The 13,762-nt window shown below is 34.7% G+C and overlaps 3 protein-coding genes across 16 annotated transcripts; 2 read left to right on the forward strand and 1 right to left on the reverse strand.

Annotated features, from left to right (window-relative positions):
• Positions 1 to 247: 247 nt before the first annotated feature.
• On the reverse strand, positions 248 to 6,566 carry LOC8258630 (casein kinase 1-like protein 10). 12 transcript variants are annotated; one of them, XM_002521936.4, is made up of 14 exons: positions 5,910 to 6,564; positions 5,751 to 5,791; positions 4,810 to 4,879; positions 4,526 to 4,674; positions 4,341 to 4,436; positions 3,381 to 3,451; positions 2,842 to 2,903; positions 2,669 to 2,732; positions 2,468 to 2,552; positions 2,146 to 2,272; positions 1,805 to 1,878; positions 1,665 to 1,725; positions 1,083 to 1,216; positions 248 to 942 (listed from the first exon to the last, which is right to left on the reverse strand). In XM_002521936.4, the coding sequence occupies exons 1-14, from the start codon at positions 5,983 to 5,985 to the stop codon at positions 670 to 672; spliced, it is 1,383 nt and encodes a 460-aa protein (XP_002521982.1). In that variant the 5' UTR covers positions 5,986 to 6,564; the 3' UTR covers positions 248 to 669. The 12 variants fall into 12 exon arrangements, 9 of the variants coding, with proteins under 9 accessions (XP_002521982.1, XP_015576550.1, XP_015576549.1 ...); XM_015721064.3 differs by having other exon boundaries at positions 1,083 to 1,219; XM_015721063.3 differs by having other exon boundaries at positions 1,665 to 1,728.
• Positions 6,567 to 6,730: 164 nt separating this feature from the next.
• LOC8258629 (protein prenyltransferase alpha subunit repeat-containing protein 1) lies at positions 6,731 to 10,331 on the forward strand. Of its 3 annotated transcripts, XM_002521935.4 has the most exons (10): positions 6,755 to 6,951; positions 7,030 to 7,380; positions 7,598 to 7,708; positions 7,839 to 7,929; positions 8,310 to 8,378; positions 8,630 to 8,707; positions 9,062 to 9,151; positions 9,411 to 9,461; positions 9,627 to 9,854; positions 9,944 to 10,331. In XM_002521935.4, exons 1-10 carry the CDS (start codon positions 6,863 to 6,865, stop codon positions 10,079 to 10,081), a joined length of 1,296 nt encoding a protein of 431 aa, XP_002521981.1. In that variant the 5' UTR covers positions 6,755 to 6,862; the 3' UTR covers positions 10,082 to 10,331. The 3 variants fall into 3 exon arrangements, with proteins under 3 accessions (XP_048225786.1, XP_002521981.1, XP_015576533.1); XM_048369829.1 differs by lacking the exon at positions 9,944 to 10,331 and having other exon boundaries at positions 6,731 to 6,951; positions 9,607 to 9,816; XM_015721047.3 differs by lacking the exon at positions 8,630 to 8,707 and having other exon boundaries at positions 6,756 to 6,951.
• A 941-nt stretch (positions 10,332 to 11,272) lies between these two features.
• On the forward strand, positions 11,273 to 13,619 carry LOC8258628 (pentatricopeptide repeat-containing protein At3g04760, chloroplastic). The gene is made up of 2 exons (XM_002521934.4): positions 11,273 to 13,275; positions 13,380 to 13,619. The coding sequence occupies exons 1-2, from the start codon at positions 11,535 to 11,537 to the stop codon at positions 13,394 to 13,396; spliced, it is 1,758 nt and encodes a 585-aa protein (XP_002521980.2). The 5' UTR covers positions 11,273 to 11,534; the 3' UTR covers positions 13,397 to 13,619.
• The last annotated feature ends 143 nt before the right edge of the window (positions 13,620 to 13,762 follow it).

The following is a 13,762-nucleotide window of genomic DNA, read 5'->3' on the forward strand; positions in this document are numbered from 1 at the left end:
TGTCATCTAAAATCTTTTGGTGGATTTGGCCACACAAAAGCTTGATTTTTCTTTTCTCATATGAACATGACCGGTGATGTTAATGGGTGTTCGTTAGTTTTGGAATCATACATTCATTATTCAAGCTGAGAATTTTGATTCACTTATAGTTTTGACAATAGGATCAAATGCTGTTGTTCTGCCAATGATTGATTATATCCGTTGAGATGCCCTTTGTATTAAAATGGACAAACAGAAGAGACCATGATATTTTAAAATATTTATTTATTTATATAGATAATTTTTCGAACTGTTTAATCTGATAGTTGTAGAAGAATGGTACAAGCACACGACCATTCTTCCCATAATTGCAAGAAGAACTGCTACAAGCACATGATTTTTCCAGTCATAGTTGCAATTTTAAGCCGCTCGACTATGCCTCAGTATCCGATATTTATGGGGGAAGTCAGTGTCTTCTTCCGGATGAATTTACAAAACTATATGAGAACAACCCACAAGGAACAGCAACAGACACTTTGCACTTACGGCTACCTTAGATAAGGCAAAGCGAACTGCGATTTTGCTGAAGAAATATTAATAGCGATTATGTGAAACCAGATGATGACATACGGGCACTTCCCCTGAATAACAAAGCACCACAAGTTTACACCAGATGCAACGCAATATCATTCATCGCCTGCTCTTGTCTGTGCCAATGGCAAGGTGCTCAAAGCTTCGTAGTTGATCGTCATGAGTGTCTCTTGCGCCAGTACCATGGGAGATTTTGGACTCAGCCCCAGAATGGATTCTGTGGGTGGTAGACAGACGACTGCTGTTTGAGAACAGCCAGCTCGATCGACTCTCACTGCCTGCTACAGTGGAGCTTAGCCTGCTGCTTGAAGCAACAGCCTTCTTTGACACGCTGCCATTGCGAGAGATGCGGCCTCTTTCTGAACTAGGTCGCTGAAAAAGATGAAAGAGATTATAGCTATAGCTAACATCACAGTTAAGGAATTTGGATGATTAGAATCCCTGTCAAAGCTCTAATGCAGGACTACTAGCCAGCGCAAAAACTAAACATGTTTATGGTTTCTCTTACTTACTGCATCTTTAGATGATGATGCATCCTCTGATGTCCTGTGCTTCATGCGATCACCATGCTGTCCGACACCAGAAGCAAGTCTTCTACTGAATGCTTCAAGTGCCCCCGAAGACCTATCTCGAATCTCATTTCCTACTACTTAAAACATGTAAATACAAAGAGAGGAAGGCATTTAGTATCTTGAAATGAGAAAAAGAAAATTTGCTTCAGTAATTACCACCTCAAAAATAATAGATACAAAGAATAGATATTCCAACTCTTTGCTTAACCCTAAACTAGCCATGTCTAACATGGATACTCAGACATGAGTAACATGCGCATATATTCAAATTAGTGGGAACCCAATAAATTATTGGAAAATATGCAAGTCTGATCCATGGATGTATACTCACATCAGAAATTCATACCCAAGTCCAAGTAACACTCATTTGAAGTAACAGAAGGCCATTCTAGCAGCCCATATCAAGAAATTGACTCAGAAAACACGACTACATTACTTCAGCTGAAAACAGTTCAACCATATCAGTTGTACACAGACTTTAACAGTCTTCCCCACACTTTCCTATATTGAGAAGGAACTCACCTGGGGCCTTTTCTGTTTGTTCAAAAGATTGCCGAGGTTTTAAACCAGTTTTCCCACTAGACTGCTAAAACAGATGAAAGAAACAGCAGAATGAATAAAAGAGAGATGAAATTCATAATACAATAGCAACAAGAGCTGACCCGTTGTCTGGAACTGGAACCAATCTGAGGATACTTTAATATAGTCCAGTCAAAAACATAGTCGAACTGATAGCCTGCAGAAAGTAATCCATATCAATAACTCAACAAGGCCGCACAATTTGTTATACCATAGACAACGTTTATTATTCCCATAAAGTAAGCTGGGAAAGCAGAAGTAACCTCCTGCTCTCAACTAGTCACCAAGCATACAACGATAGTTCTAAATATCTGAGCTTGCAATAGTAATAAGGAAATAAATAGCAACTTAATTTCCCAATCATGAGCTCCCTTCTAAACTGAAACATGTACAGTACTCGGAACAAATATAATCTCTATTTTACCTTCTCTAACAAATAAGTCACGGAAAAGCCTTTTCAGATAGGAATAATCTGGCTTGTCTTCAAATCGCAATGATCGACAATAATGGAAGTATGATATAAATTCTGATGGATATGACTTGCAAAGAACCTGAGGAAGAGTTTTCAGAATTTCCAATTGTCATGCTTTAGTAGCTTCTCAAATAAAATATCAACAAGATAAAGACCAATAAAAATGATTATACAACGTCAGTCCAGAATTGGGTTTTAAACAACTGCATTATGAACAATACCCAGAGGTAGAGAATGCCATGTAGTGCAGGGGTCAGGTTAAAATTTATAGTACCTCAACAGGAGTTAACATCTTCTTTTCACTGATTTTATCATATTTCTGCTTTTTCGTCCCTGCTTTAAGGCCCTGCCAGGGAAGGCTGACACCAATAGCACACTAACTTAGAAGATGCACCAAATAAACAATCCCTCATTGTTCGGTACAAAATACTGGAAAAGGATAATTATATCGTGCTAGCATAATTATATTATCAACCTTCCCCTTAGGAAATACATGAGTACATAACCAAGAGATTCCAAGTCATCTCTTCTGCTTTGTTCTGCAGCGGAAGCAAAACAAGGATTAGATTGGCTTGATGGAAAGAAAAATTAGTGCGAAATTTTATCAATAGATTAACATTTTGATAACCAAAGTAGTATTTTACTTACCAACGCCAAGATGAGTGTTCACGCTAGCATATCGAGCAGTGCCTGTCAGATTCTTATTTTCCCTGTTAAGATATAGCAGATTCACAACAATGTAAGCATCTTGTACATGTCTATTATAAGTACCCCAGTACAAGATCACAGAAGAATGTAAACCAGAGTTCAGGTAAAACATTTAAATTTCAAAATTATGACCTGCTTAAATAAATCCCACTGGCTTATGCACCTAAAAGGAGATTAAACAATAGCCAAGTTTCATCTAAATATGAACATAGTTTTTAGACATAGTCTGTTCAATGCTACATAGATGTACTTTAGTATCTTCAGGAAGAGTAATCAGCCTCAAGTTCAAAGTGACATGTAAGGAAGATCTTTGGAGTCCTCCTTTCTAGTACCTCTTAAACCAAGAAAATTTCACATGCAATTGCTAAGCAGAGAAAAGTGAAGACGAGGAAAAACACAAGAAACTGATGCTGATTCTGACACAGTATCACGGAAAAGAGGAAAAAAACACAAGAAAAAAGGAAAGCGTCAGAAAATACCGGTATGGTATATGTTTATGAGTTTGAAGATCCCTGTACTTTTTCGCAAGACCATAATCGATGATGTAAACCTGTTGCATGATCAACCAGCAATTAGATAAAAAAACCTCCTTGTTTTAATAAAATCATGGAATGCAATGGGAAAACCAAATGATGTAGGAAGAAAATTTTACAAATGCACAAGTAAGATGAGACCAATCTCAGAACAAAGGCAAACATAAAACTCTGCAGTACATGATCAAGTAAAGAAACTAATGCTCGACATATTTCTAGAAATAGATTACACACCTGCTTCAGTCATTGCATCATATTTAACTGCTATAACATTCTGATGCCTAATATTCATTGCGAATGTTACACATCTAACCAGTTAACTTATTACCTATTATAGAGATGGTATCTCCTACTGCTAACTATAACTGACATACTCTACATGTAGACTTTGTTTTGAGGCTTATACATGCATCATATATGAACATTGTTTTATTTACAGGCCATGTAAAGGATGAATAAAAAGAAGTCCCACAACATTGCAAAAGAGTGAACTATTTTGCGTGGTGGACATCCTACAAGAATCAGAATAGCCACAAGTGATAACAATAGTGGCTAAAGTGTTATTCCACATCGAAGATGGTACTGCAAGAATGGTCAATTGACCAATCATTTCTACACCATGCGACTTACCAACCATTTCTTAAAAATTGAATTTGGAGTTTTCAATGAAAATGGTAGACTTAACCAATCATTTCCACACTGTGTTGTTTCAGAAGGAAAAAAAAGAAAAAGAAAAAGAAAAAGAAAGGGTCAAAGTAACCAGGAAATGACAATTCTCCAATGCACTGTCTATATAAGAAAACATGTGCTTTGCATAAATAACAAGGCATGAAAAATTAATAGCATGAGATGACCTTTAAAACGCACAATCTCTGCCGTCAACTAAATGCCTGAATGAGTACAAACCTGATTGGCTTTGCGTCCTAAACCCATTAGAAAGTTGTCAGGCTTTATATCACGGTGAAGAAAACCCCTTGAGTGCATATACTCGACTCTGTTAATCTATAAGCAAATTTTTAGAAGATTAGCAAAAGAACTTCTAACAGCGGATGGTCCTTAGCTATTCTCTAGAAAGAAAAATAAATACAAACCAATTGATCTGCAAGCATCAACACTGTTTTCAAGGAGAACTTCCGATTGCAATAATTGAACAAGTCTTCAAGACTCGGGCCTAAAAGATCAATAACCATGATATTGTACTCACCCTCGACACCAAACCACTTGAGATGAGGAACTCCCGCTTCATAAAAGAGAAATATCAGAAAGTCATTCACTCAGTTGCGGTAGAAAAATACCTTTTCAATGAATTAAATCATCTTAGCATCTTGATATGAGCAAAATATATTCTCAGCAAGACAATTGAGTAAGAACTTACTTCCTCCTTGAAGAAGCATGTAAATTTTAGATTCATAATGAAGCTGGGGATGCTTGGTCCTTGCAGGTTCCTTAAAAATTAAGAAGAAAAATAAATATATGTTGAGAGCTCAAGTGCATTAGATGTGCTCCAAAATAATATTGTTAATAAACTAGCAGCTGTATCTGAATAGGTTGTATTTCTGTTTTAGCACCATGACACTTAAAAGTATACAAGGGTTAATGGCATACATCTTCAGGAAAAAAATGACTTCACTTTTTCTCCTAAGAAATAGCAATTACCAGTGCCAAGTAAAGCATCTACCTCACTAGCCCTTATCCGGAGAAGTTTTTGCTCAATTATATCAAAATGACTCGGATAAGAATGGGAATAGCCACAATCTCCAAAATGATATAGTCACAAGGCTAAGGCAGTCTATGAGAGCAGGTCCTAGGTTAAACCTATCAATATATTGACATGCAAATGAATGCATGAAGGAAGCACAGTAAAAAGCACGCTGCTTCAAATTGATGAACACTTCTAACTACATTATCTATCTATCCTACATCTACTAGGTGAGGATCTTCTGTTAAAAGAAAAGGTGTTCATTAGCTGTCTCCATATAAGTGCTGTATTAAGTTATCCACCTAACCGCATACTGCCTCACCCATTGATCTCCTAATCAGGACTCATGGCTTTTCCACCAGAATCTTTAAAAACAAATCTTAGCCCCACTCCACTAAAATTTATCCAAAAGTTTCTAGCCCTAAATTTCTTATATCTGTTTTGGTTTGAATACCCAAATAATAATAATAACAACAACAACAACAACAACAACAACAACAACAACAACAACAATAATAATAATAATCATCATAATAATAATTAAAGAACATTAAAAAGAATTAAAAGAAGAAAGTATCAGCTTGCAATTTCAACCAAAATCAAGATTGGTGCAATACCAGCTTTATACCAACTTCTTCTCCATTCTGTACATTAACCCCTACACCAATGAAACCAGAAACCAATATTAATTTCTGTTGAAAGAAAATTGCAATCATTTACATATGCAAAAGTGTGTCGATATTTAAAAAAAAAAAAAAAAAAAAAAAGAAGCTAACCAAGGAACAATTCTCCAAAGGATCCACCGCCGATCTTTCGCCCCATTTTGAATTTGCCCCCAACTATATGATCCATGATTGACTTATATGAACCCAATTAAGGGAAACAAAATTTGAAAAGATTCTCGTTATTGCAACACTCAAAATCCAAAATTTCTTTGAGTGGCAAAATTTTTTAAAAGAGATTTTCAAAAAAAAAAAAATTTAAAAAAAATTAACAGTCAGCTTTTATTATCAACATCAATCATTCAAACATTATTAAGTACTATTAAATTAAAAATAGAATTTGATGATTAGAAAAGGATTTATTTAATAAAAGAATAAAGGGATTGCCCCACACATATGAAATAGATGGAGATCAAAACCCAAGAAAATGATAGTACATTTCTTGATCAATATGAAATTACATTAAAAAGAAATGGAAATGTGGCAAAATCTCACCAAAACTAAATCAAATCAAAAGGACAATTTTGCAAAAGGAGGAGACTTTAGAAAAGATATGAGACTCGATAAAAGGAGTTTTGCAGAAATGTCTTTTTCTTTTTTTCTGTTTTTGCATCAAATAAAAGAATGAAAATCTTAAAGAAAGTGTATTGTTGAAACGACTTTAAAACAGTTTCATTGTTTAGATTGTTTTTTTTTTTCTTTTGTTTTCCTTTTGTATCTACCTCTCCATTTTGGCACTGTAAAACTTAATCTCTCTCTCTCTCCATGTTCGCGGTTTTGAGGATGGCTTTAAGCGCACGTGTACCTTACGTGCTCACCAGCTGTTCCTTTTTTACGATTTAAATAGAGAAAAAAAAAAAAAAAAAAAAAAAAAAAAAAAACAGTTACTAGGTTTGTTTCTTATGCTGTTTAATTACAGGGACCAAATCGCAATTTTGCTTTTCCGCTAATAGTATCTGGCTCTCTCGTTCCCATTTTCCTGCCCACCAAACAGAGAGTAGTAAAAAATGAGTGAAAACGAATCGGTTGGAAATGGAAAAGGAGGCATTGGTTTGCTTAATCAATTTGAGCTTATTTTGGACTCTGATCCTCTCATGTAAGCTTATGATTTTTAAATTAAAAAAAAAATTCTTATTAATTCATTGTCCATTGTTAATTTGAAATTTTGATGCAGTGATGAAGTAGGGTTTATTCATCCATCACAATTCACCGCACTAAGCAGCGAATTGCAAGCAAAAGATGCGATCCTTAGCTCAAAAATCGACAAAGTTAATGTATTGGATCATGAAAGTACAAGTTTTTGGAATAGAGATCATAAGTTAGGGATTTCAATGCATGTAATTCTTCCACTTTACACAGCTGCCAAAGATGCGTTCATGAATGCAATTAAAGGATTTAAGAGAGTTGAGAATTTGTCTCTTGAAGATGATTCTTGTGGATTTTCATCTCTGGAAAGTGAGGTTATGAAGCATAGCAAAGCCCTTTTATTGTTAAGTTGTGATTTTGGCACTGCTTGGAATTCCAGGTACTCTTCTTTGTTCGGAAACTCTAAAAGTGCAAGAATTCAATTAAATTCTATTTAATCAATTCTCATAAGCTCATAATTGCTAGAATTCAATTATTTCAACTTAGAGAAAAGGAACTTGAAAGAAATTAAATCATGCCAAAATTGACATGAAGTTGTCTACTTTCAAAATGGATTTGTAAATAAGAATTTTTAACTATGTTACTCATTCACACAGGAAGTTAATTTTGTCAAAGAAACAGTACATGCCAATGTTCATTGAAGAACTTCTTTTGTCAGCTCTTGTTCTTTCCTATTCACCAAAAAGTGAACAATCTTGGTGTCATAGGTAATATTCATGAACTGTTCCCTCTTTTGCTTAGTCTGACGTTGCTCAAGTTTAGTTGTTTCGAAATTGTGCTTCCATAACGTTTTTAAGCATGAGCCCTAATTCTTGTTCCTTTATGGTTTGTTCACAGGCGATGGGTGATCAAGATGATTTCTGGGAAATGCTCAACATTGCAGGAGATTCTGGGGAAAGAATCTGAGCTAGTGGAGAAAATAGCCGAGGTTTAATTTCGTTCAGGAATTGGATACTATTAATTAGTGAAGGTTCATAAACTCTTTGTAGTAATAAGTTGTTGAATTCTTGTATCAGTTGCATTTTTATTTCATGACTTGTTAGTTGTTACTCTTCACAAAGACATTGTCAGTAGACTAGATAGGTAACTGGATAATAGAGGTTATGTAGACAAATTTTAGGAGTATATCTTTCAGTGGACATCTTTTATATCCACGAAAGGAAAATATAATTGTAAAACCTGTTTAAGCTATGTTTGCACCTTAGCCAAGCAAACTAATAACTTTTGGCACCAAAGATTTGGTGTAGCCTCTATATAATGATGATGCCATCAAGTATGTGGTTATAATGTGAAGTTTTCTTTCTGCAGAGATCAAAAATGAATTACCGAGCATGGAATCACCGCTGCTGGTTGGTTGGTTACATGACAAGAGAACAGGTTACTTTCTAAGCCTATTCAGATTGTATTCTTGCTTTTCGGGTGTGCTGATAATAATCTCTTTCATTCTCTTCCTCATAACTGCACACAAAAAGTTGGGTTTGTGAACATTAGTATCTTTTATTTTCCAACTATTGCTCTAATTAAACTGTCTTGTCTTTATGTACTGCTTTGAATCTATTTCTCTTTGTAAGTTCTTGAGATATTCTTATGAAACATAAGTACCAAATGTTGTGGCTTCCTACCTTCAGGTGTTACTTGAGTTGAAGAAATCTAGATATTGGGCTGGGTTGCATGTTGCTGACAGTTCTTGCTTTCATTATCGTATGGTAACTTTTCATCTTACATTCTGAACCTCATACTAATAGTGCAGGAAAAATATATAGAAGATAGTGAAAGAGGATATTTTTGTTTAGGAACTTGGATTAGGATAATTTTATGTGTGTGGCACTAATTATTTGATTATAGCCTACCTCTTAATAGTGGCAGCTACGGAACTTTTATACTGCTGGAGTAGAAATAACCATTATAGCTCCTATATATTCAGATGTGACATAATCATTTTGCAACAATTATAACTATATTAAGGCTTGAAACTCATGTTTTGTTTATAAGTAGTGTGAAAATGAGATTTATATATTATTTCTATGTTCTTCACAGTTCAATTGCTTGTCAAATTGCAGAGACTAATGCTTAGGATTTTGGAGCAATTCTGCTGCAAACAAGATGATGAATCTTCTGATCATGATGTTGAAATTTGTCAAATGTGGCAGGTATATTGATGCTCCATACCATGTTATTATTATTGGCATGTGCCTTATCTTCACAGATATGGGCATATATACAGAGAGAGATTCTTCTCAAAATCTGGTTGAAGTTTTTCCCTTCATTATTTTGCCCTACTTAAATCTGTTTTTACTGTTTGTTGATTAGTTGAAAAAGAAAGTTGTTCTTGCTCTTTCACATTATTGAGCAAAATGCTATTGTCATTTTGATTTGGTTTATTTGACATTTTATGTGGATACATGACAGGAGGAGCTTCAATGGAATGAAGAATTAATAGAACTTTATGTAGGAAGAGAGGTACTGCAGATATCACATCCAGAGCTTCACTCTTTTTCTCTCTCTCTCTCTATATATATATATATATATCTATATATATATATGCGCTTTTTTCAGATTGTTTCCCTTTTCCTTCCTAATGTAACAAAAGGTTAGTCAACTTCAGGTGATATTTTACTGTTACAGGCTCTGTGGCTCTATCGCCGGTTCCTTTCCCTATGCTGGATAAGGCATTTTATAAGCGATATAATCCACCATTCTGAGCACAAGTCTCGTGTAGTTGCTAACATCAATGAATTTTTGGATCATGAGTTATGTCTTGTAAATTCATGGTCAACTATACCTGATGATGACTATGAAGATTTCCAAGCACAAGCTGTACATTCTGCTACCTACATTTTATGGTTGATGAAGGTAGTGGTTATTGACTTTACAGTGAGCACAGTAGATGTTTCTTTTCTAAACATAATAGTTGAATGCTTATGCCTGTTTTTGTCCTTCAGCAAATCCCCGAGTCCCAAGGAATTGAGCTCAAAAAGAAGCTAAATGCTGGAAATTGGAAGACCATGCTGAACGTGGCCTGTGCTGAAAGATCCTCACTCTGGGACAGTTTAGCCACCTACCTGGAAACATCTAACTAGTGGTCTGAAAGAAAATATACATCTACTAAACATATTTTAGGCTTAGTTTCTTCGTGCCTAGTTAGTGATTGTCTTATACTTCCTGCTAAATCGGGAAGTGCCATAAGAAGATGTAAAATGCTCTCTATCCGGCTAGCAAAAATCATAATTCAAGCACAGCAACTGGGATTGAATTATAGTTTCTTTGAACACTTCCATTCATCAAACTAAATTGCAGTGCCTCATTCCCTCTTGGAGTTTATTACATTAATTCATTGTGCAAGAAATCCGCCAAAGGTTTCAATTCAAGAATGTGTTGTACATAATTAGTAAGAAGTAGAATTACAACAATGCAGATGCAGTAACTTTTTTGAGTGCTCGAGGAATTTGTACAGTAAACTAGCCCTGTATCAGTTTGAAGAGAAAACAATCTTACTGGTAAATATCAAGCTTTTTATCTTAGTTCCAAACAAGTTTTATGTCTTATAAACGATCTGACATGGCCATTGTACAGCATAAAAGGTGTTACGCCCCATTATATATGCACGAGGCCATAAATAAAAGTAATTACTTCCTTTTTAATTCTTTTTATTATTTGACATTGGGTCTTAGGCTTTTATTTTATTTTAAAAGTTTATAAATAGAAAATTAACGTTAAACACCTTTTTAATTTGCTCTCATCTCAATTAACAGAATTTTACTAGAGTACCATTGTATACTCTATCATTATAAGTATATTTTTAATTATAAATTATTAATTAATATATTTAAAATAATTTATTCATATTATACTAATATAGATAGATTATTAATAAATTTATATATAATTTTTAATTATTTATATAAATCAAAATTTTATAATTATATCTTATAATTATGAAGTATTACTAACTAAATTTTAAAAATAGATAAATAATTTTAATAAATAATCAACAATTAAATATTATATATAATTGACTAATTTAGTATTTAATTATATTAATAAACTATCAAAATTAAAATAATATTAATATTTATTAATTTATATGATACCATACACCAGAATGACTCCAATTAATAACTGTGCCGTTATAGATTTGGACAGAAGACTTAATATTTAGAAAATAATAGTTCATGGACTTTTTTTAAACATAAAAAAGAGTGTAAGGACTAATGCCAATCAGTTAAACCGGTTCATTACTATTTACTGGTTTTGTGGATATTCTGATTCGACCCAGTTCAAGCTTTTCCAATCTGGCTCCTTATCCATAACGTGTGTACTGTAATCCTACCGAATCTAAATGAAAGTTTGTCTGGAAAAACGCTTTCTCAATCTCAAAGCACATTCTAACTTCTCCACTGCCAAGTTTCCCGCACTCCCAACTTTCTTTGTGAATTTCCATCTCCTGTCGCTTCCTAAATTTAACTCTCCACCGTATTCTTTTGCAGAAAATGATAATCCATAATCTTTGAACACGATCAAGATACCATTAACATGACTCTATTTTCCACTGAGTTTCTCCCTCATTCAATCTCTTTTACTACACAACCGCTAAAACCCACTTCAAATTCACTTCATAGCACTATAGTTAGCTGCATAAGACCTGAGCTGAATGATGCTAACAAGGTGAGAAACCCACAAAAAGTCAGGGTTTCAGCTGAAACAAGACAAACCCATGTCTTATCCTTTGATTTCAAAGAGGTTCATCTCATGAAACTGCTTAATAGGTCTTGTAGGGCAGGCAAGTATAACGAATCGCTTTATTTTCTCGAGTGCATGGTCGATAAAGGTTACACTCCTGATGTTATTTTGTGTACTAAGCTTATCAAAGGTTTTTTCAATTCAAGAAATATAGGAAAGGCTACTAGAGTTATGGAAATTCTGGAAAGATATGGTAAGCCTGATGTTTTTGCTTATAATGCATTAATTAGTGGGTTTATTAAGGCTAATCAATTGGAAAATGCTAACAGAGTTCTTGATAGGATGAAAAGTAGAGGATTTTTGCCAGATGTTGTTACATATAATATAATGATTGGGAGTTTTTGTAGTAGGGGAAAGCTTGATTTAGCTTTGGAGATTTTTGAAGAACTGTTGAAAGATAATTGTGAGCCAACTGTGATTACGTACACTATTTTGATAGAGGCAACCATTCTTGATGGTGGGATTGATGTAGCTATGAAGCTTTTGGATGAGATGTTATCAAAAGGGCTTGAACCTGATACTTTGACTTATAATGCGATAATTAGGGGAATGTGCAAAGAAATGATGGTGGATAAAGCTTTTGAGCTTCTTAGGAGCTTGAGTTCAAGGGGTTGTAAGCCAGATATAATCACTTACAATATACTATTACGAACACTTTTGAGTCGAGGGAAATGGAGTGAAGGGGAAAAATTAATAAGTGAGATGATTTCAATAGGCTGTAAGCCAAATGTTGTTACTCATAGCATTTTGATTGGCACACTGTGTCGTGACGGCAAGGTTGAGGAAGCAGTGAACTTATTGAGGTCTATGAAAGAAAAGGGTTTGAAGCCTGATGCCTACTGTTACGACCCACTGATTGCTGGTTTCTGCAGAGAGGGGAGATTAGATTTAGCTACTGAATTCTTGGAGTATATGATCTCCGATGGTTGCTTGCCTGATATTGTGAACTACAATACAATAATGGCTGGTTTGTGCAGGACTGGAAAAGCTGATCAAGCTTTGGAAGTCTTTGAAAAACTAGATGAAGTGGGTTGTCCTCCAAATGTTAGTTCTTACAATACATTGTTCAGTGCATTATGGAGTTCTGGAGATAGATATAGGGCCCTGGAAATGATACTGAAGCTGCTCAATCAGGGAATTGATCCAGATGAAATAACATATAATTCACTCATTTCATGTTTGTGCAGAGATGGAATGGTGGATGAAGCTATTGAGCTGTTGGTAGATATGCAAAGTGGTAGGTACCGGCCTAATGTCGTCAGTTATAACATAATTCTTCTGGGTTTGTGTAAAGTAAATAGAGCCAATGATGCCATTGAGGTGCTAGCAGCAATGACTGAAAAGGGATGCCAGCCAAATGAAACCACTTATATCTTGTTGATTGAAGGCATTGGCTTTTCAGGATTACGAGCTGAAGCTATGGAGTTGGCTAATTCTCTTCACGGTATGAATGCTATTTCTGAAGATTCATTCAACCGTCTGAATAAGACCTTCCCTTTGCTGGATGTGTACAAAGACCTCACTTTCTCAGATGGTAGTAAAGACTAGTTTCTATGTTTCTTTTCTACCTCTCTGGTTTCTGACAAGAAATCATTAAATAGGCTGTTCTAAATCTGATCTTGCCCTGTTTCTCGGCAGGCGCTAATGGAACATAAGACTTGTGAGGAACATCTTGAGCTTCTGGTATAGGATTGTCAGACATATTTAAAAAGATAAACAGAATGATTTTTATTAACAGGAAGAATACAGGATTTCAGATATGGAGAACCAACCTGTCAGGTTCAGCAATTGATTTGAGATATTTTTAAATCTCGATGACTGTTCCTGTATTGCATTTTATGTTTAGCCATGGGCAGTAAAGATTCATCTTGCAAAACAGCACAGGAGACGAAAATTTCTTTCTTTTTTTTTTTTTGAAAATGAAAATTTCTTTTACTAACTGAAGTGTTTACAAGAATATTTTGCTATCAGGCTTCTGCATCTGTAGACTTTTTAACTTGGGAGTTGAGTTTCCTTAATAT

The sequence above is a fragment of the Ricinus communis genome, chromosome 10, assembly GCF_019578655.1.
Source record: "Ricinus communis isolate WT05 ecotype wild-type chromosome 10, ASM1957865v1, whole genome shotgun sequence".
Lineage (NCBI taxonomy): Eukaryota > Viridiplantae > Streptophyta > Magnoliopsida > Malpighiales > Euphorbiaceae > Ricinus > Ricinus communis.

What these genes read in the sequence shown, in the direction of transcription:
- LOC8258630 (XM_015721062.3), bottom strand. Translation starts at nt 5,985, where the DNA reads ATGGATCATATAGTTGGGGGCAAATTCAAAATGGGGCGAAAGATCGGC. An exon ending in ATGTATTTCCTAAGGGGAAG is followed by an intron (nt 2,553 to 2,668) that starts GTTGATAATATA and finishes TATTGGTGTCAG; the next exon opens with CCTTCCCTGGCAGGGCCTTA. An exon ending in AGATGTTAACTCCTGTTGAG is followed by an intron (nt 2,273 to 2,467) that starts GTACTATAAATT and finishes ACTCTTCCTCAG; the next exon opens with GTTCTTTGCAAGTCATATCC.
- LOC8258629 (XM_002521935.4), top strand. Translation starts at nt 6,863, where the DNA reads ATGAGTGAAAACGAATCGGTTGGAAATGGAAAAGGAGGCATTGGTTTG. An exon ending in AAATTTGTCAAATGTGGCAG is followed by an intron (nt 9,152 to 9,410) that starts GTATATTGATGC and finishes GATACATGACAG; the next exon opens with GAGGAGCTTCAATGGAATGA. An exon ending in AACTTTATGTAGGAAGAGAG is followed by an intron (nt 9,462 to 9,626) that starts GTACTGCAGATA and finishes TTACTGTTACAG; the next exon opens with GCTCTGTGGCTCTATCGCCG.
- LOC8258628 (XM_002521934.4), top strand. Translation starts at nt 11,535, where the DNA reads ATGACTCTATTTTCCACTGAGTTTCTCCCTCATTCAATCTCTTTTACT.